General features: G+C 42.8%; 1 protein-coding gene across 1 annotated transcript in view; it reads right to left on the bottom strand.

Moving 5' to 3' along the window:
* LOC138527482 (DNA topoisomerase I, mitochondrial-like) overlaps positions 1-20,123 on the bottom strand; it is a 2,081,463-nt gene that overhangs the window by 1,604,174 nt on the left and 457,166 nt on the right. Inside the window, exon 16 of the mRNA XM_069638684.1 lies at positions 1,831-1,987. Coding sequence (XP_069494785.1) covers positions 1,831-1,987 — 157 coding nt within the window. The remainder of the gene's footprint in view (positions 1-1,830; positions 1,988-20,123) is intronic.

Raw genomic sequence — 20,123 nt, 5'->3', positions numbered from 1 at the left:
TGTGGAAAATAAAGCTTACTGGGAATTTGCATTGCTGTCTCCCTGTCTGCTTTTGAAGTCAGAATGTTGAGAACGCAGTCAATACCAATAGTTACTGACTGCATTTTAAAACATTCTGATTGGTTGAATAGGTCAAGAACGATCTCCATATGCTAATAAATATTACAGGCAGCTGTATTAATGGGAATGGTTATTTTGCTGGGCCCAATCTGGGAGGAATAATATTGAGATGGATTTGGCAAGTGGGAATAATTGTGCAACAAGTTACAGGGAATAGGTTTTAAAATATACATATTTCTTAACAATTAGTATTTAGAAGGATATGTTAAGATATACTGGTCAGGAGGAGCTGGGAGCACTGGTTGCACTTGGGGAGAAACCAAAACATAATTTTTTTTTTTAAAAACATAACTCCAACTAGGAAAATGGCAACCGTCCTACACGCTATGAGATTTTGTGAAGGGAAATCGGATTTTCTCATGGCAAACACGTGGGAAAGATTGGATCTATTATGTTAATCATTGCCACTGCATTGCAAGATTCCTAGGTCGATACACAACTCTGATTGGATAATTATTTCTTTGTGCACAATATTTTGTTATCTAGCTAATCCTATGCACAATTTAGGATTAAGAAATTTAAGTGAGGACACTGTTCCTTTACTGTCAGGAGAAAGAGAACAACATATTAGAGTAAGGGTGGTAATTTTCTTTACATGCTTTTTTATGCAATAGACAAAGTGTATTGTAAAGGTGTTTGAAAGTTTGGGGCATAAGATGTTTGGATTTAATCAATCAGAAGAGTACAACCTCACAACATTAAGGTATATGAACTACAATTACTTCAAAAATGGCACTAATGAGAAGAAGGAAAACTGTGGAGCGACCAAACTTTGAAGAATGGTGGGAGATGCCTAAAAAGGCGGCAACCATGGAAGGACTTGTATCATGCTGACATTTACATTTCGACAGGCACTCTGGTGGGTTTGAAAGTGGGGGGTAAGGTTAATAGGGAGAAAGAACATTCAAGATTACGTGGCCTTTGTGTCAATGCATATGGACCTGAACTACCCTGAGTTTGGTTTGTGGGTTGGGTCTGTTTCTAGGTGTATGTCAAAGGCACAGCGGCATGTCCAGAAGCAGGGACTCACTAGGCCATGATGCTAGGATGCATTGGCTGGGACACCCATATGTACATTGATTGTAGATGGGACATTTTAGTAGTTTAGTCTAAATGTTTGTGTTAGGTTAGTATATATATATATTTTTTTTTACATATTGATGAGGTTGCAATTATTCTCCAACCAATATTTTATGATTAGTCCCATTTATGAGCAGGTCGTTATTATTGAATGTAACCAGGGTATTAATTCCTTGGTGTACCATTTTGTTCTTAAATTGTGGCTTTGTACTTTAATGACATTGCATGTTGTGTTTTTGTACTCTTAATGGTGTCATGCACAATTAATGCTATTGGATGATGATTAAAGATGCATAGCATTCTTTCCGAGGTGTCTACGGGGGGAATTTAAATAGAAACGTGTGAATAGCTTTGTGGCCAGGTGTGTATTAGGTTAGATATTAAGTAGTAGGTTGCAATAACTTCCTTTTAGCCTGAAAACACGATTCAAAGGCTTGTTTGAGCATGAACATGCTTTTACATGGACACATCTAACAGACTTCACAACTGTGGAACAGCGGTGCACAGTTATGTTCACTATATTGTGTGCTGTGGTACACAAAGACTAGAACACGAGTCATTTCTAAGAATGAAAAGTAACTTTTGTAGTAAGACTTTGTAAAATTATAAAATTGGAATATCATTCCTTACTTCCTTCTTTTCCTTTTTCGGTTTAATTTCTACTTCCTTTTCTTCCTTCTTTTTCTTCTTTTTCTTTTTGAGCTGAATTTCCTGCTCACTCTTTTCCTCTTTGGTGGAGAGTTCTTGATCATTTATTTCAGTCTTAATTTTCTTGATCTTTCGCTCACTGAAAAATAAATTACAGAGTAACCTTTAGCAAACTAGTTTTTCCTAAAATGAGTGAATGTAGGAACTTAATTAAAAAAAGAATCAACATCCAGAGGTACAGCTTTATCTGTTTATATCCAGCTGTTTAGAGGACGTGTGCCCGTCCCACAAACCCCTCTCCTACAATGCAGTCTGCATCTTCGGTTAAGTATGCTGGCATGACACTGTTGCACTGTACATCCACAATAATATAACTGTGCTCATAGGATGTCTGAAAGTATCCCACCAGAACTGGGAATATTGGCTCCCCTCAAATTTCACATCCTCCATTTTAAGAAAATTGCAGTATACATTTCTCCTTCCATCGGTGTTTACACTTAGGCATTACACGTTTGCCTGATAATCCACCATTCTTAAAAAAGAGATGATCATTTGGTGGGAGCAAGAGAAGGCAGCATCTGTGGGTTTAGGCCAGTCTCGGAACACATAGTTGGACTTGTAGCAATAGGCAAAAGTGGAGACAGGAACAAAAAGTCCATTATTATCCTGGTTAAAGCCTCACATTCTTACCAGCACACCTGGCTAAATAAAATATGTCTACTAAAGATATGCAATGTTTGTCTTGGCAGTTAGTATGAGGGTGCACCATGTACGGAGCATGGCTCGGGATCCACATTTAGAAGGAACATGTAATTATTATGCATGAGTTTTATAGCACTCCAAATGCTGACAAATATGAGTCAAGCGCTCTGAAATATACATCAGTATATAGTAATCTACATGTATTTAGATTGATAGCTTTTTCAGTGAAAGAAACATAATAGGACATTACGGATAATAAGCTTGTGCTTTAAAAAAACATGCAACTTTATTGAAAACATTTTGTTGTAGGGACATTACGGTTGCATCACAAAATCTAAAAAAAATAGAAATGTGCCAGTTTTGATATGCCAACCAACCATAACTGATGCCCCCACCAAGCCTTTCTTATAATGACATGGTAGATGTCATCAATGATGCCATTTGTTATATTGCAGGGGTCACCAGTCTGCTGAAATCCAGACAAAGTGCTTGCGTTTAAGGCATAACAGCCCAACATATGCTGGTCACATGGTAGGTCTCAGGATGAACAATGCCATACTGTCCCAAAACGCATTCATCTATTGAGAAAGGGAATATCCGTTGAGAATATAGCAACGTTCAAATACATGACACTAGCCCCTAGTTGCAAGCTTGGTCCATGGGAGTAGAGCAAACCATGCACAGTGTACTCTAGCAACATAATTTCACATCCAAGCCTGTCAGATCTGTGGAGTCAAGGTCTAAATCTACATTTACAGCATACATAAAACCATGTAATTTGTATAATGGCTTATCAAATTGAAGTATCCTTAGTGATTGGACAGCTGCACCACCATAAAGAAACATTTCCAGATGATGATGAGCAATATAGGATGGTAAGTGACCAACAAATGTGTAGGGAACATACAAAGAAAAAAAATAAGCTAATAACAAGGATAATCATTAATGAGCAAAAATTCAAAAAGTGAACATGCAAAAATAACATACAGAGAAAGAAATGGGTTATTATTAGGAGCTGCTATAGGAAAGAATGAGACAGACCACTGTAGACCTATGAACCCAAAGATTGTGGTGGTTACATATGAATATGAGAATAATCAACTAGACCATAAGAATGCAAAAATGATTATAAAATACCATAAATGAACAAACAGTGTTATGAAGCAAAGATAAATAGTTACTTGGTTGGATTCACCTGATCCGGATGAATTTAGTCAATAGGGGACCTGGATTTGTCTCCATGTCCGTCAGGATCCTCAAAGAGGTTTGAAGTGGGATTGTGCACAGATTTATTCCTAGAATTATGAGATTTACCAGATTTTATCTTATTACGAATGGATAAGTTATAAACATGAAGTGGTTGTTAAACATTGGATCAAGTGGTAGAGGAGGAAGCAGCGCCAGGCGAAGTATCTATCTCTGAGGATTGAAGAGATTTAATGAGAGCTTTTAACTCCTCAGCATCCAAGTATTCTTTAGTGATGCCATGAAGAGGTGTGAAAGATGTGTGCTGGTTCTAATTAGCCATATTTGATATCTAAACTCTTCAAGGGTGGTCAAAGATCCAACAATCTCTTCCTTTTATCAGTGTGGCTTTTGAAAAGTCTGGGGAGATAAATATTTTATTGCTTTGGACAGTGGTCAAAGTGTATGAAAAGAAGTAGTGGAACAGCTCCCCACGAACCCCATCGCCACCCCCCTCCCACACACAATACAAACCCCAAAACACATGCTCCTGCTGTTTAGGGGAACGCTTGGTGCAGTGCACTGAAAGTGAAAGCTTCAACTTCTTTCTACACTTTTATTTTAAAACTAAACCATTCCAGAACGGTTTCTTTTTAAAATAAAAGTATAGGAACTGTAAAGCTTAATTAAAAGAAGTAGAGGAGCACCGCTCCCGCCCACTTCGGCCACTGGCTTTGGAAGATTAAAAGGAGATCCATTTTCTAGCTGCAAGCAAAATCTGCTGTGCTGGCTGGTGTTTCAGTAGACATGCAATAAGAGGACTTGGTGAGGAACTATTGGTGGTAAAGTGCGGTCTAATTCTGTGTGCCGTTTGAAAGGAGGAAGAGAGAAATATATTAAAAACTTTAGGGAGCCAATCAGCCAGGAATTTTATGGATTCTTTCTGTGCAGAATTCTCCATAATCCCATAAAATCCTATGTTGTCTCTCCTATTTCTATACTCTAAGTTGGAGACTTCTGTCTCTAAATGAGGAAGTGTAGGCTGCATTTGCTCAAGACATTCCAATCTGTCTTCAGAAAATGGCACACGCCCCTTCACTTTGGTTAACCTTGAATGAATTGTTTTGATCCAATTCTTGAAAGAGTTAAAGTCCTCTTGAAGAGTTAAGGACCTGGAGTCAAGTATTGATATATTTGTCTGGATAGTGGAAAGCTACATTATATTTTTTTCCATCCCCTTACTAATAGACGAGAGTTCTCCTAATGAATTAAGTAAGCTTTGATCAGCCATAAGAAATAACGAAAGCCACCTCAAGTGACGCGGCCATGCAGCAGACACAGACGCAGAGAGCAGCAGAAGCAATCTGCCAGGAAAAGGTGCCAAATATCAATTGGGCAGCTCACCGAAGGTCCTCAGAGATGCAGACCAGCTGGCAAAATTTGCAGGCAATTGCGGAACAAGTTTATGAATATTTGCCACCACAGCTTTGTGTCCATTGGCTCCATGACCGTCCAGCAGCTCCCTCCAATCAACAAATGCTCTGGATAGAGAGTGCTTCACAACATTTGCAGAGGGTGACCCCACAAAAAATATCGATAAGATGTGGTAATAGGAGCAAGTTTAAATCTTTCTGGGTATGTTTAAGGCCACATGTTCAGGTCCATCGGGTGAGCTCAAGCATCAAGCGTCCATCTTGTTTGGTCACAAGCCACACACCCCTTTTTGGATGACTTAATGTGGTACTCTTATTTGACCAGAATTAGAAAGATCACTTAAAGTAATTCGAGAACATAATTTTATTTGTATTTTATTGTTTAAAGAGCATACCTAGCTCGAGAGCATTGGAGTTCTGCACAAGGTTTGGTTACCCAGAGTTTAGAGTGGCATCTTTTAATTGTAGCACAGTACTGTGAGTTGTGTTCACTGCGTCCATTGAGATTAGTCCATGGTCAGGTACTATCTAAAAATAGTTTAGTAACCAATTACGAATGATCTTTCTCCTCCCTGGGGTGGGTTCAAAGGCAGTATTGAACAGATTGGAGTTTTATTTGTCACTTAACAGGTTTAATAAATGCAATTAAGTAAATGTGACCTCACAACCTTCTTAAAAGGAACTGAACACAGCTGGGGGAAGACTGAAACGAAAACGTGATGGATGAAAGGTTTTGAATTAATTTTAACCATTGAAGTCGGTCTGGGTATCTTTCCACAAATTGGTTTGCAGATTTATTTTTTAGTGGTGTATATGTGCTAAAAAAACAGACTTTCTGCTGCCATTTGGAACCGTGAAGCCACGTCATCAATGGACAGGAAAACAAGGAACCTACACATGTTTCAACCTCAATGGACGTCATTGAAGGAGGCAGCTTAGTTCCGGTTTGTGCAGCAAGCAAGGGACCCACAGCAGAGCATACCATTTCTCACTGATAGACTACAAATTGATGGATGGACTTCAACCATAACCACTGGCATAATGGCCTAGGCTTAGAACTATAAAATGCAGACAGGGTCCTTAGTCACCCCATTTCCCCTTTTGCCTTGAAAATAACTTAAGACCATTACTCTTCTTGTAGCAAAACAAATACATTGGATATTAGCTTAGAAAAACAGCTTTTTTTTAATTGTTCAGTATAGCTTTTCAATACCCAACAAAATATAAGACCGGCAGTTTCGTTTAGAAGAAAATATTGGGCAGAAAATGTCCATTGGTTAACAGCATTGATTCAGAAACAGAAGCGATACATATAGTTTGTGTGTCGATTCTAGTGCAAGAAAACATTGGCTGTTGCAATTCACCTCATAGTCAAGCCTTTGTAGATAAAAAAAAAATGCTCACAGGTGTGTTTAAAAAGGTGAAGGCAGATGCCCTTAGCGTACAACTTGAAATGTAATCTTGTTTTGTAGGAAGCAGTGGATAGCTTGATGTTTTTAATATAAATTAATGTTAAATTGTTGACAGTGTGATGAATCGAGAGATAATCACCTCGGCCCAAGGGCAAGCCATCCCCTTTTGGACTAGGGCAGGGATTTTGACTTTGAAAATAAGAAAAACCCTACGAATCCTGTACCCATATGTCAGAGTCTTGCTTCTGACCTCGTCACGAGAGAAAGCATTCAGAGCAGATCTAGCATACTCAATGGTTGATTTAGCTAAAGCAACAAGTTGACGGAACAGTATTATAAATGCAATTTGATTGCACCCGTATCTAATTAAACGGGTAATGATCATTGAGTTTTTTTAAAGGTTATAATAAAATATGGTGACATGCTTTGATCATAAACTAAACCACTACCATTATAAATGCAATTTGATTGCACCCGTATCTAATTAAACGGGTAATGATCATTGAGTTTTTTTAAAGGTTATAATAAAATATGGTGACATGCTTTGATCATAAACTAAACCACTACCGGATGACAATGTTGGTTAAAAGAATCAGACATACTCTTTGCACTTGCCCGATAGTCAGGTCCTTTCCTGTGTATATACTGCACAGCCCAACGACAATTTCCACACAGTGCACCTCTTCCTCCCTGTGAATGACCAACCTCTCTCTACTAACAAGATACATCAGCAACAGGTTGATGAACCAGACCCGGTCCCGGAATGATCTTTCTGTGACAGAATAGCATCAGGGTAGGATAATCGGAGCTTTGAGTTTTATGAAATATCGTGAAGGTGATTCTGCTGCTGAAGGGGAGGTCTACTAACGGAGGCCCCCTTTTATGAAGCTGTACTCCAAAGGCATAGTGCATTCATGTGCAGTTGGTGTACAGCAGTCCCCAGACACCTACAGCAAGAGTCCTGCGGTTGCAGCAGGGCATGTTTACAGGTTACATGTCTGGTGCACCAGAAGGACTCGGACACAACAAGGACTAATTTAGTGATCTTTATTTCTTAAAAAGAAAGAAAATGCCTTTATGACCCTAACACTATGAGGATGTTCCCTTCCTAACCAAACTAAGGTGTCTAAAGTCAAAGTCTAGAAAATAATATGTCCTTCGTCCAATAAGCTATTCCTGTCTGGCCCTACCACTAAATGTATAACAAACTCTGGTATCTTTGCTCTAACCGTATTTCTCCAGGCTGTGTTTCAGGGATTTTCCAAAGTGTAAAGTTCTGTTAGGCATAAAGTCGATATGGAATATTTCTTCTGTTATTACTGTTGTCACAAATGAGCCTTGGAAGCTCTTAATATAGGGTGGAGGATTTAGTCTCTGTAAATCTCGGATATCTTTTCCTCTTGTTCTCCCACTCTTGCAGAGATTATCCCTTCCCTTTTATGTTCAAGCACTTCTAATCCAGGGCATTTCACTTTTAATATTGGTTTCCTCTTTAGGTATATGTGGCTCCTCCTCCTGGGACCTTTCATTACTTCTCTTAAATGTCTCTAAAATTGAAAAGGTAATCTCTGTACTTAGTATTGTGCTCTTTGGCTTCCAGTCCTTTTTAGGAGATCCTCTCTTCCTTTTGTCCCTCTCGAAATAGACACGTTTCTTGTTGGGTATTTCTCTCTCTTAATATGGATTTCCTCTTCTTGTAACTGTGTCACGCCGCCCGTCCTGGGGTCTCCTTACCCGCTACGGCGCTCCCCGTCCGGGAGGCTGTATCCTCGTTTTCGGCTTCGGGGTCCGGGGGTGTCATGGGTCCCAGGCGCTTCCGGGTCTCCTACGCGCACTACTTTGCGCATGCGCGGGCGCCCGCTCTCCGCTCATGCGCAGGATGCTCGATTCTGGAGGGTATGCGGCTCAAGCCTCGTTGTGGGGTGTCCGATGCCTGGGAGATGGCACGGCTTGCGTTGCAAGCCTCCCAGGTACTGGCGGGCCTATTTAAGGAGCTCTGATCCTTTCCAAACCGCGTCTCAACGCGGTTTGTTCGGATCGTGTCTTTGCTGCCTTGCGTTGTATCCCCGTTGCCTGTTACCTTCCACCTTCCCTTGTTCTGCCTGGGGGACCCCTGCCTTCCACCTTTCCTTGTTCTGCCTGGGGGACCCCTGCCTTCCACCTTCCCTTGTTCTGCCTAGGGGACCCCCTGTCTTCCACCATCTCCTGACTCACTCCTTCTCCCTCTTTCCTTCCTGCTCCAGAGGTTCCGCTCGCCCTCCTTGGTTCTGGTCCCAGCTCAGTCCTTCCTGTTTTCTATTCGCTCTGAGTCTACCCCCACTAGTTCCGTGCTCCTCTCCTTACCAGCCTGCTCTTCTTGCTTCCTTGTCTTCGTCCCTGGAGGGACCATTCGGCTTCCAGTCCCCGGACCTGCCTTCCGTCGGAATTCTACTAGGACCCCGGACCATCTACTCAGAGGCTCCCCCTGCCAGTGCTTGCACTGTCCTGACGCCACTCAATCAGGGGTGAGCCAACCCGTGGCGTTGGGAGCCGGCTCACCTCCAATCCGGTTCCAATTGGGCTGGTGTTGGGCTGGTTCCCCGCGCCATCAGTCACGTCTATCCGGATCATCTGACAGCCTGGCCTCATCACCAAGGAACCCAACCGGACGAACAGGTACGCAGCGTTCTCGTGACGCTATTTACAACAAACTGAGGCCTTGCCTCCTCTGGCTTTAGTTACATTTTCCCTTTGAATGTCTCTGAAATTGGCAAGTTATTCTCTGAATTCTCTCACTTGGTGTCTTCAAGTCTTTTCTCCTAGGCTGCCAATAATTAGCCTTTACAACCCTCATGGGTTCTCCCCACATATAGGTTCTTGCTCTCTCAACTTTTCTGCTGTGTTGTATTTCATCATCGGGACCCCCAGAAGGGCACTTAAGCAATGGCATGCTTTGAGCCTGCAGCTACAGCAGGGCCTGATAAGATGGCCGCTGCAGTATTGCCTAAATCCGCAGGCACTGCGAACAAGGAAAATAAGCCCTGTGATTGGCTCCAACATGCCCATAAGCCATTGGATCATCCAAAGGGGAAGGCAAAGCCGGCCATCCCTAAAGGCCAGACCACAAGGCCAGATTACCTCTCTGCAGCTCTCTGCTCTTGATGCCAACATCCATGCCCGAGTCTGCACCCAGCTCACTAGTTGCGAAAGGAAAGCACATTGTACATGACTGTACTTCTGGTGCCTACATTGCATTTAATTACCGGCTAGCTAGAGCATTCTGTCCCAGGCATTCCCCTCACCATACCCTACTCCCTTCCTTCCATGCCCGCATTCAGCCCCCCTGTATGCTCAAAGATCCCACCGTCCAACATAGCCAACATACTCAACCCATTAGTTTCACAGCCGCCTAGTAATGTATTGAATGTCACCATCCCAGGCAAAATCTAGAAACCACTTTCAGAATATCCAGTCACTGCTACAACACTAATCACAGACCTGCACTGCCATCCGCGGTCAAGTGAGAATAACCCCACCAAACGTAATCACGATTAATCAGCCTACCAGCTACCAGCCTAGCATGCCAAGCCCTCTCCCACTTACAGGAGCCGTCCATGAGCCCAACACTGAGTCGAGCCCTAAATGATACCAATAGAATGCACACCAATTGAGCATGTAGGGTCGTAGGTCCCCAGCATAACCTAGCAATGAGAAAGCATGCAGCTTTCCACCCAGCCCAGAAGTTCACCGGCACCACACCTCTCTCACAACCCATCACTAGCCGCCTCCTGATATACATGCATTTTACCCCAGCCACTATTGTTTACAGCAACCCCAAACTTGGCTCCAGGACATCACAGGTGCACCTGAACCTCCATCCAGCTCCTACTCTAACGAGAAACGCCCACCTCAGGGCAAGCACCTATGCATGCCACCCACTACCTCACTCCAACACAGGTAAAGTCTCTCATTGCAAGCCTGTATAGAGGACCCTACAGCAGGCCACTACTTATAGCACAGCCACCGCTCCCCACACACAGCACACTCAGACCTTGCCTACACCTCGGGACAACCTCATCCAGGCCAAACCCCCTAAGAAACAACAAACTCCCACCGAGACTCACTGTGCCAAAGCCCACTCAACTAGCCCATTGCCTACCAAGAACAAGGAGACACTCGCCTCCCAGAATTTGGCAACCGTAAGTCTCCAACCTACCATTGCCAGCACTCCTCACCTCCTCCATGCAGCCCTCATTATTTCCAAGGCATGTGCTGGAGAGATTTGGCATTAAAGGACCTCATCACATCACAGAAATTAGACTTCCCTGCAATCTCAGAAACCTGGCTCCATCCAGCTTCGGGCCCAGCTCTCTCGCTGGCCATCCCAGAGGCATTCACCATACTTAAGCATGACAGAGCCAAAGCTAGAGGCAAAGATGTAACCATAATCTACAAAGACTATTTACAAATTAGACCTATCAAGTCCCCCATGGTTGCAAACTGAACTCCTATCACTTAAACTCACCTCCTCCCCCAGATCACGTAGACTCATTAGACCCAGAATTCCTTGTCAACCTCTACTCAACGACTAACCAATGCAGTGAATATGGTATCACCTCTCCTCCCAAGAAAGGCCAAACCTATAAGCCACTATAACTCTTGGTTCACTACTGACCTATCAGCGTTACGTTCCAAAAAGAGAATCGGAAACAAACTCACTCTCCTCACCAAATCTACCTTCACCAGCAGAGTCAACGAATGCAAATATGCTATCATTGAGGAGAAATACTCAGCCTAAAACCGTAGGATAGCCAATGCCAACTCCAACTCACAAGAGCTATTCAAAATTCTTAGAGAATTAAAGACAGCATCCTTACCGCCAAGCACCATCAAGGATGAAACTTGGTGCATCAGTATCCAGAACTCTATGCGAGCAAAAATAACTTCCCTACACCAAAAAAATAAAAGATATCGCAGTAAGCCTTACTAATCCGCCCATCCATACTAGGACAAATCACGACTCCCTAGTCTTCAAATTTAGAAAGATAAAAGTAGAAATAGCAAATATCCTCAAAACCTTTAAACCATTGAGATGCAATGGGGACGTATGTCCTGCCATGACGATCAAAGAATGCTCTGAAACAGTAGCCCCATTCATAACCAGATTTATCAATGCCGCCTTCTCTTCTACCCTAGTCCCAAACGGTCTAAAAGAATCATGGGTACTCCCACTGCTAAAATAAACCTCCCTAGACCCACTTTCTCCCAACAACCATTACCCTATCACTAAAGTACCTTTTCTCCTAAAGATACTAGACAGGGCAGAGTACATCCAAATTCAGTCTTCTCGCGAAGCAAATCACAATCTAGGGATGTGCCAACCCGGTGTACGCCCAGGCCATGGCATGGATTCAGCACTACTAGATTTCAAAATGCAACTTGACGTATTTAAAGATTAAGGCAAACCAGTGCTCCTTCTGCTCCTGGACCTATCGGCTGCCTTCGACTTGTTTGACCATAACACATTATGCCACCATTTCACAACTGCAGCCAATTTCTCCTATGAAGCTGCCTCCTGGATAGCTTCCTTCCTGACGAACAGGTCCATGAGAGTCTTCTCAGACACGAAGTGCACCCCCTATTCAGTTACCCTGTGGTGTCCCTCAAGGGTCCTGTGTCTCCCCCTCACTGTACAAAATCTTTACCAAACCCCTGTTCAATCCACTGGACTCTATTGGCATCTCCTTCACTAGCTCGCCACCTCCCCCTTTCTGGATCTTAACCGTAGCAGCGATTTCACCTTCACCATAGATGGATTCCAGATACCAGTCTCCACAACGGTAAAAACATTAGGGGTACCTGGATGCCACCCTCTCTTTCACCAAACAAGTAAATGCAGTCAACTCCTTGGTTGCTTACACAACACGCATATAACAAGAGGGTCCTGGGAGACTCTGTCAGACATGAGTCCTGGTTACAAGAGCCTTACCCAGAGTTTTTAGCTCACCATCTTTCACAGAGAAGAAATATCCCAAACATATCATGCTTACACAACACAACTCATCAACGCTGCTAGACATTTACTTTTCCCTTCAAGTTGCATAACCATCGCCAGAGCAATGATCGGAGCAAGACTAGACTATTGCAATGTCCTCCTCGCTGGTACGTCTAAACAAAATGTGGATAAACTACAGATAATCCAAAACAATGCTCTACGCACAGTCCTGAACATCTATAAAAGAGACCACATCTCAGACACCAGGAAAAAGGTTCACTGGCTACCCATTTGTGAAAGTATTATCTTTAAAACATTACGAACAAATGCCTCTCCGACACTGCTCCCCAATACCTAACCCAGAAGAATGAAAGATCCATAACTACTAGACCAGTAAGGACAACTCATGCAAACAGTCTAGCAGTACCTAAGGTGAAGAGGGCAAGAGGAGGAGGGACTAGCTTCCCGTCAGTCTCAGCTAAACACTGGAACTCCCTTCCTCCCAAACAGATTGGAAACCTCCTACTGGACCTTCCATAAGGCCCTAAGAACCGTGCTCTTCGGCTCGGTAACACCACTCATCACAAACTTAAACCACAAATAAGCAGTAATGTTGGTGCTTCACTACTCGTTGCTTGAGGTTGGTGCCCTTGCTAAGTGTAGAGACGATTTCCTTGGTAATTGGTTCAAGGCAGATGAGTCTTGCTGTAGTCTGTTTCGCCCGCTGTCTTGGTTCAACCGTTATAAATGTATTAGCATGGTTTGTGATGGTCTGTTGGATAGTTTTTATTTTTCATCTTAAGTGGTTGGCGATGCCGTCACATACTGCTTGTGTAAGGATGATGGCTTTCTTAAAGGATGAATGTTTTTTATCTGATGATTCTGAAGTGTTATTTTTGTGGTGTGGTTGCTGATTCGATTCCTGTAGCGTAGTATTTCTTTGAGTACTGTTGATTTGTATAGTCTGAGTTGTCTTTGGTATTTAATTTTGAACCATTTTGCGCAATAATTTTTTTGGAGTGGTTCTGAACAGTTTCTTTGGTGCCAGGCGGTCTAGGACCTCAGTAATCCAGATCCTCAGAGTATTTTCCACTATGTCTGGGGTTGTTGAGGTTGGCGCTGTGGTGTTAGGTTGGGTTAATTCTAGCAGATTTGCTAAGGACTCCAGGGCTAGGCTCTTCAAGTTTTTTTTCTCAGTGGCATGGAGTAGTTTCTTCCCAGCCGGTAAGAGGTTTAGGAGCTTGACGTAGAATGGCATCAGGTAATGGTCAATCCATACCATTGGTTTAGGTGGAGCAGATGCACAGAGTCCTTTTCTGCAGAAGATTGCATCCAGGGTGTGTCCAGCATTGTGGGTGGATCCATTAACTATTTGCTCGAAGTGTAGGGTTTCCTGGAGTGCGCAGAGTGAGTTTGCTGAGGTTTTGTTTTTTAAACCAGATGTTGAAGTCTCCTGGTATGTCTAGGTTGTCGGGATAGGTTGATAGAATGGCGATGGCATCTGCTAGCTTTGTCGTGAATTCTGGGTGAAGTCTGGGTCGCAGGACGGTGGTCTGTAGATCAGAAGGAACACTTTATGTTGGCTTGTCTTGAGGAGTAATTCGCAGTCAATGTCAGTTGACCGGAGTGGGGCAGCTTGAATGTGCTCTTTGTCTGCCATTGCGATTCCGGATTCTCTTTAGTTTTCTCTGTTGGTATGTATTGATTTGAAGTTGTCCGGTATGGCTTTTTTGCGCAGTGGATTTATAGTTGTTGGATAACTAGTTTCTGTAAGAAAGAGCACGTCTGTGCCACCCCCGCTTAGTTGGCCATGGATTCTGGTTTTGTGCTTTGCCATGGATCAAACATTGAGTGGGCTGCACTATAGTTTGTGTCATTTCTCTTGTAGGTTGTTTGATCTTTCATCAGTCAGGTTGGTGTGATGTCGGTCAGTTTTCCATTGCTGGTGGTTCTCTCCTGGTTGTGCATGTTGTGAGGAGTTGGTCTTGGGTGGTCTAGCTCTTCATAGAGTAGTCGGATTAGATTGATGGCCGGGTTGCTTGAATTTGGTTTGTGCTATTTGGTGGTTTAGCTGGTGCCCGTCCTTTGCTCCAGCCTATGGTGATGTAGGGCATGTTCAAGGTAATGGATTAAAGTTGGTCTCTGATCCTTGTTGGTGTCCTTGGGACTGCATTCGCTAATGGAAAGCGCCCTCCTTTGGTTTGGCTCCAGGCAATGCTGGATCAACCATGACACCTGAAGGAAAAGGGAATATCCCTTTAAGAACTCACTTGTATGTAACAAAGACTAGGGTTGAGTAGACTGGAGCTGCGGAGGCCACATCAATCCAAAAAGCGGACAACACCAGACTGGGTTGCCGGGTCTCCAGCGTCTCAAACAGCAGAAGAGCTGCTGTGAAGACCAGGTGGTATGATAACAGTAGCACCATGGTGGACCTGGAGTCCGTCCAATGATGAGAACACCCACAGAGTCAGTGGACCTGAAACCTCCTGTCAGCATACCCTCACAGTGTGGCATGCCACGGGAGCACCGAGAGTGGAGTGGTTGGGAAGTCTGGAGTGCAGGTAGGATCAACAGAAGCAGGAGACCCGAATAAGTGCCAAAACCCAAAACGCCAACCGTGATGAATGAAGTTAACGGAGTGGACCGAAGAAGGGGAGGGAATCCAGGATCATATCTTAATAAAAGGAACTTGGGAAAACTATGATAATGATGTTGGGACATTGAAAAAGCATAAAGATATACATCCCACAAAGCCAAGAAAAGTGACAATTTTAAGCATGAGGCTTTGAGAAGCCCAGAAAGAGTATGCTTTGACGGGTGGAGTTGGTTGGAGTTAAATATTGAAGAGTGTGGGAATCCCTTAACGAATGGCTGAGAAGCAATGCGAGTCAAGGCTATAGGTTACACCCAGGGCTCAGAGAGGGAGCATAGCATATAGATCACAGGAGTGGTGCTGTCTCACCCATAATAAGAATATACCAAAGACCAGGTAGACCAACTGGAAATAGTGAGATAGTCAAAGGAAGGACTGCAAGAGACCTGCAAGAGACCATCTTAAGAAAACCATTAAGAAAGGTATTGAGAATACAGATAAGCAGAATACCAGCAGGAAAACAAAATCTATGAGTAGTTCGTAGGAGCTACAGGAGCTCATAAATAAGACATTGAGAACCATAACAGACCAGCATAATTAACCTGTTTCTAGAGGATTACCTTTTTTCTATCTGATGTACATATGAACTAAGTAAAGCCTGAAGTAAAGCCTCGAGACAAATGGCCGAAGGAAAGCAACCAAGAGACGCATTCTTTTGCCAAACTATAATTCTGTTTAGTGGTAGGGTCAGGTAGATTAGGGTTTGGGCAGATGACATTTTTTCAGTTGGATTCTGACGAGAGACTAGCACCTTAGTTTGGATATGTGGAGAACATCCCTATAACAATAGGGCAAGATGGGTATGTTCTTTATTAGTTTGAATAAACTGGATAGAAATGTCCAGTCTGTGTCTGAACTCCTACTTCCGACTCACCACAGAACCCTCCCTCTCAAGACACAGGGGGCCTCTCTTAAAATCGGTGCTTGAAAGCCTGCAGTGACAAAGACACATTCAAAGGTTATAGTATAGACTGGATATTTGAGCAATGAAATGTATGCTGAAATAATTAATGGTAGTTGTGCGAAGTGCAAATCCTCTGCATGTCCTTGCCTGTAAATGCATAGGCAGAGTCGGGTGTAATGTGGTAAAGAAGGGAGGATGGAGATTTTTAACTAAACATCTGTTACTGGAGAAAAGTCCAGCCCAGAAATACAAGAATGAAAGCCTTCGATGTATGCCTTTTTTTTATTGTGCAGGTTTCTGGATAGAAATGAAATGTGTGTGTTCAAGGAAAAGCATGCACACCCACAGATGCCGATAAATGAAAGAACAAATTCTAGTTTAATGAAAGTCATATATAAATGTTTATAGGGAACTGCATACACACATGCAGGAGACCGTGCACATGTGGCTTCAGAACCGAAAATATAGATTCCAGAGGACAGTATTTGTGAATGCAAACAAGTTATCGTTTGCATGTAAATGGTTTAACACATAGCCCTATGTTACTCAGTCCTTGCCTATACGTCAAGTGGTGTCTACATAGCTAATACAGTCAGTACCTTCCACCTGGACAGGGGAGTTGATGCATAGATATATTCAAATGTAAGTGATGTACATTTCTCCAGCACCATACTGAGTCTTGATGTCGGAACGAAATTCATGTGCTTTAACCCCATTGCGCTTACGTGAAATGTTCCATTAAAATGTTAGTAATGTTCATAGAGAAACTCATGCCAAGTAGAATGTTAGTATGTTTAGTGTTTATTAAAATAAAGCATATTTATTTGGAGATTGTTGTGTTGAAAGTGGATGCCTTTGTGGACTTAGAATAGTGAGATTCAAATAGGCAGGAACTATTTAATTTAAATAATTATTTTATATACACACCATATTGTAGTGGGCTCCAAGATCAAGCTGGAGTCCGAGTTGTCTGAAAATAACTAAAAATAACTAAATCAATTTAGTTTTTTGAATACCTCGACGTATAAATGGGACTATTCGATCAGTGTGTCATGCCTGACTGAACCACCTGCCAAACATTATACAAAGTACACTACAACAGTAATTTTAAGTAACTTTTCTTTTTTTTTTACCTTTTATTCCATAGTTAAGAAACAGTTACAATAATTTGCAGTGCCTGGAAAATATTACTTGTGCTTCCAAGTGCTTAAGAATACAGCAGGGTTATCTTTTATATCTAGATGAACCAATCTTTGAGAGATAGTTCTGGAGTAGAAGCCAAGGGTCCCAATTCTATTCAGTTTTACTGATGGAATTTTTATTTAGTTTATTTTATTGTGACTGCATTAATTTGAAATGCACTGCAGGTTAACAAAGTAAATTGTTTTACACAGTGCAAATATGTCCATCAACAATATAGGAGCACATGTCTGTGGATGTAAATTTTATTTATCGTTCCCCGTGTAAAGAACAAGCAACTTGGCAGGGTTCAGCAAAAAATGAATGCATTTACTGAGAAGTTGACGTTTGTCCCATTCAGCTGGTTTTAAAGCTTTTTTCTACACAGGAACCACTGCAGGTCTTTGCCTCTTTGTCACCGGCTACTACACATTGTGACTAATATGGACATTGTGTACCTTCTTCTGGGGGGGGGGAGCCACCCCCTTTGAGGCAAGGGAGGTGAGCCACTAAGCCACTGGGAAAGGGGGACCTCTCTGGGAGTGACTCCCCAACAGGGACTCCCAATCCAGCAAGACTGTCTGCCTACATGGGAAGACCAGAAGTGGGTCTGCCTGCCAGCTAGGGAACTACAAATAAACAGTTAGCTCAAAGCCATGCTGGTCTTTCTGGGGGCTAGACAATCAAAAACAACCCTTCCGAATCTGACAACAAGGATAAAGGGACCTACTCACTTTAATGAGGGAGAGACGGTACGCAGAGCGACATCATTCGGAGGCGGAGCAGTACTGAGTGGAGAAGAGTGTAGCGCGGAGTAGGACCAGACAGACCCAGAGAGATACTGGGAGAAAAGCCAGAGAGGGAGAGAAACTTGGCCAACAAGGCACAGGGTTGTGCAGAGTTGGCAAGACTGAGCTGAGCTGGTGCAGAGAGAAGGTGTGACAACACAGAGGACGTGGTGACCTTGGAGCCCAAAAACCACCGAACCCAGCAAATGAAAGGGGAACAATTCCCTTGCTTGCACCACGAGAAACCAGAGAGAGAGGAATAAGGCGTTTAGTGAGGAGACACTCCTAGAGGCGCACCAGAGAGGACACTGACGAGCCATGGAGAACACCAGCATTAATGGACCAGTCACACCTAGCAGGAGGAGGACCTGCTATAGAGAAGAAAGAAATTGGTTGGGGTTTTGTTATGCCAACTTCTTCGTCCCTGCGCCCAATTCAATTAATAATAGATCTGTGTCGCTAGATTGTGAAGAGATACAGAGGCAAAGTCCCCTACCCCCGTTTGGAAGAGCAATTAGATCGTTTATTCACAGAAAAAACTCCACCACACTTATTAGTTAAGTTCAAAAACTTTATTGTTCATTACTGAAACAGAAAATGCCATCTCCCATGGGAGAATAAGGCCCTTTGGATTACACGTGTTTCTGCACTTCATGTGCCTTTTTCAAATCAGGACAATTAATCACATTGAACTTAAATCACATTCACTTTTATGTGCACCTTCAATCAATTCCATAAGTAGGTAGGCAAACAATAAAATTAAGAAGTTGTTAAAGACAGACATTAAGGAGGGGTGGTAGTTAGGATTATCTAACTGCTATAGAGAAGTTATGCTGGTTCATGACAGTCAAGGGGTGCACAGAGACTAAACCCAGTCTAGGGGAGAAAAAACAAAGTATAAACTCTATGAAGGGCAAACCGACTCAGAAGGGGAACCAGATATATAAAAGCGGTTATGGGAACCCTGAAAACCTGAGCTTTGGAATCAGCCAAATGGCTCAAAGGCACACACAGTAACCAGGGGAAGACGCCTCAATAGGAGATCTACATATCGCCAAGGATTAAGTAACGAACTGGGAACAAGAAACAAGGAAGCCAGAAAGGGCCACATAAAGCAAATCAAGAATCAGCCCAAGGGAAAAATCAGTATCAAGCAAGACTGGGCTCTCTTTTGGAGAGACCAACATAGTTGTTGGAGGAAGATTAAGGAAGCAGCCCTTCATCTATGATCTTTGAGAGAATTGACACTTTGGAACTTGAGAATGTAGGATCGTTCTCTCTGAGAAAAAATCCTTTTCTTTATTTGTTGAACTCTGACAAGGTGGACATGAACTGAGAAAAACTATTTCCTGATGAATGAACGTGATACTAGGAGAGATTCCTGGAAGCACTAGGAGAGGGCAGAGTAAAGAACACTGGGGCAACCTATATTGCCTGCTTTCTCTTTTAGCTAGGCCAGTTTAGAACTTAAAAATAATAAAGCTTGTCAACTGTCCAAAACCTATTATTTGGCCTGCACCCTTAACTTAGTTTGGTAGGTAGGGAACTTACCCATTACCAGTAGGATCAGGTAGGCATTTTCTTCAAGTTAAATAAAAGAATAGTAAACTGAATGCATCTTCTGGTCCAAGTCTTCTGATACGCCACAACATTCTCCTTTTGGCCATGCTTCTCTTAGATAACTACCTGTGGATCTGGTAACCATTTAGTTAAAGTTACTTAGGAGGTGTAAGATTGCCATGTTAGTGGCTAACGCCTTACTTCCATATCAAGTTCAAAAACGTCATTCTACCAATTTCATGGCATACAATGAAAAGAAAAATAGTGGTGCCTTTGAGACTCCTTCCAGGTCCTGCAATAAGGCATGCAAGGGGAAGCAAAGGTTTGCTTTCCTGAGTGTTCAGAAAGATGCCAAATAGACTGGCAGCTGTTCTGCAATCTAAATAAAACGCCATTACCATAAGATGGAGTGGAGTTGTGAGCGCATGCCCCATTTTTTCTTTGCAGCTAGCAATTTGTTATTGACTCGGAGGGCAGCCTTT

The sequence above is a fragment of the Ambystoma mexicanum genome, chromosome 1q (assembly GCF_040938575.1).
Source record: "Ambystoma mexicanum isolate Mex_15411 chromosome 1q, UKY_AmexF1_1, whole genome shotgun sequence".
NCBI classification, from domain to species: Eukaryota; Metazoa; Chordata; class Amphibia; order Caudata; family Ambystomatidae; genus Ambystoma; species Ambystoma mexicanum.
Note: the sequence above shows the minus strand (reverse complement) of the source record. Positions and strands in the feature narration are given on the sequence as shown.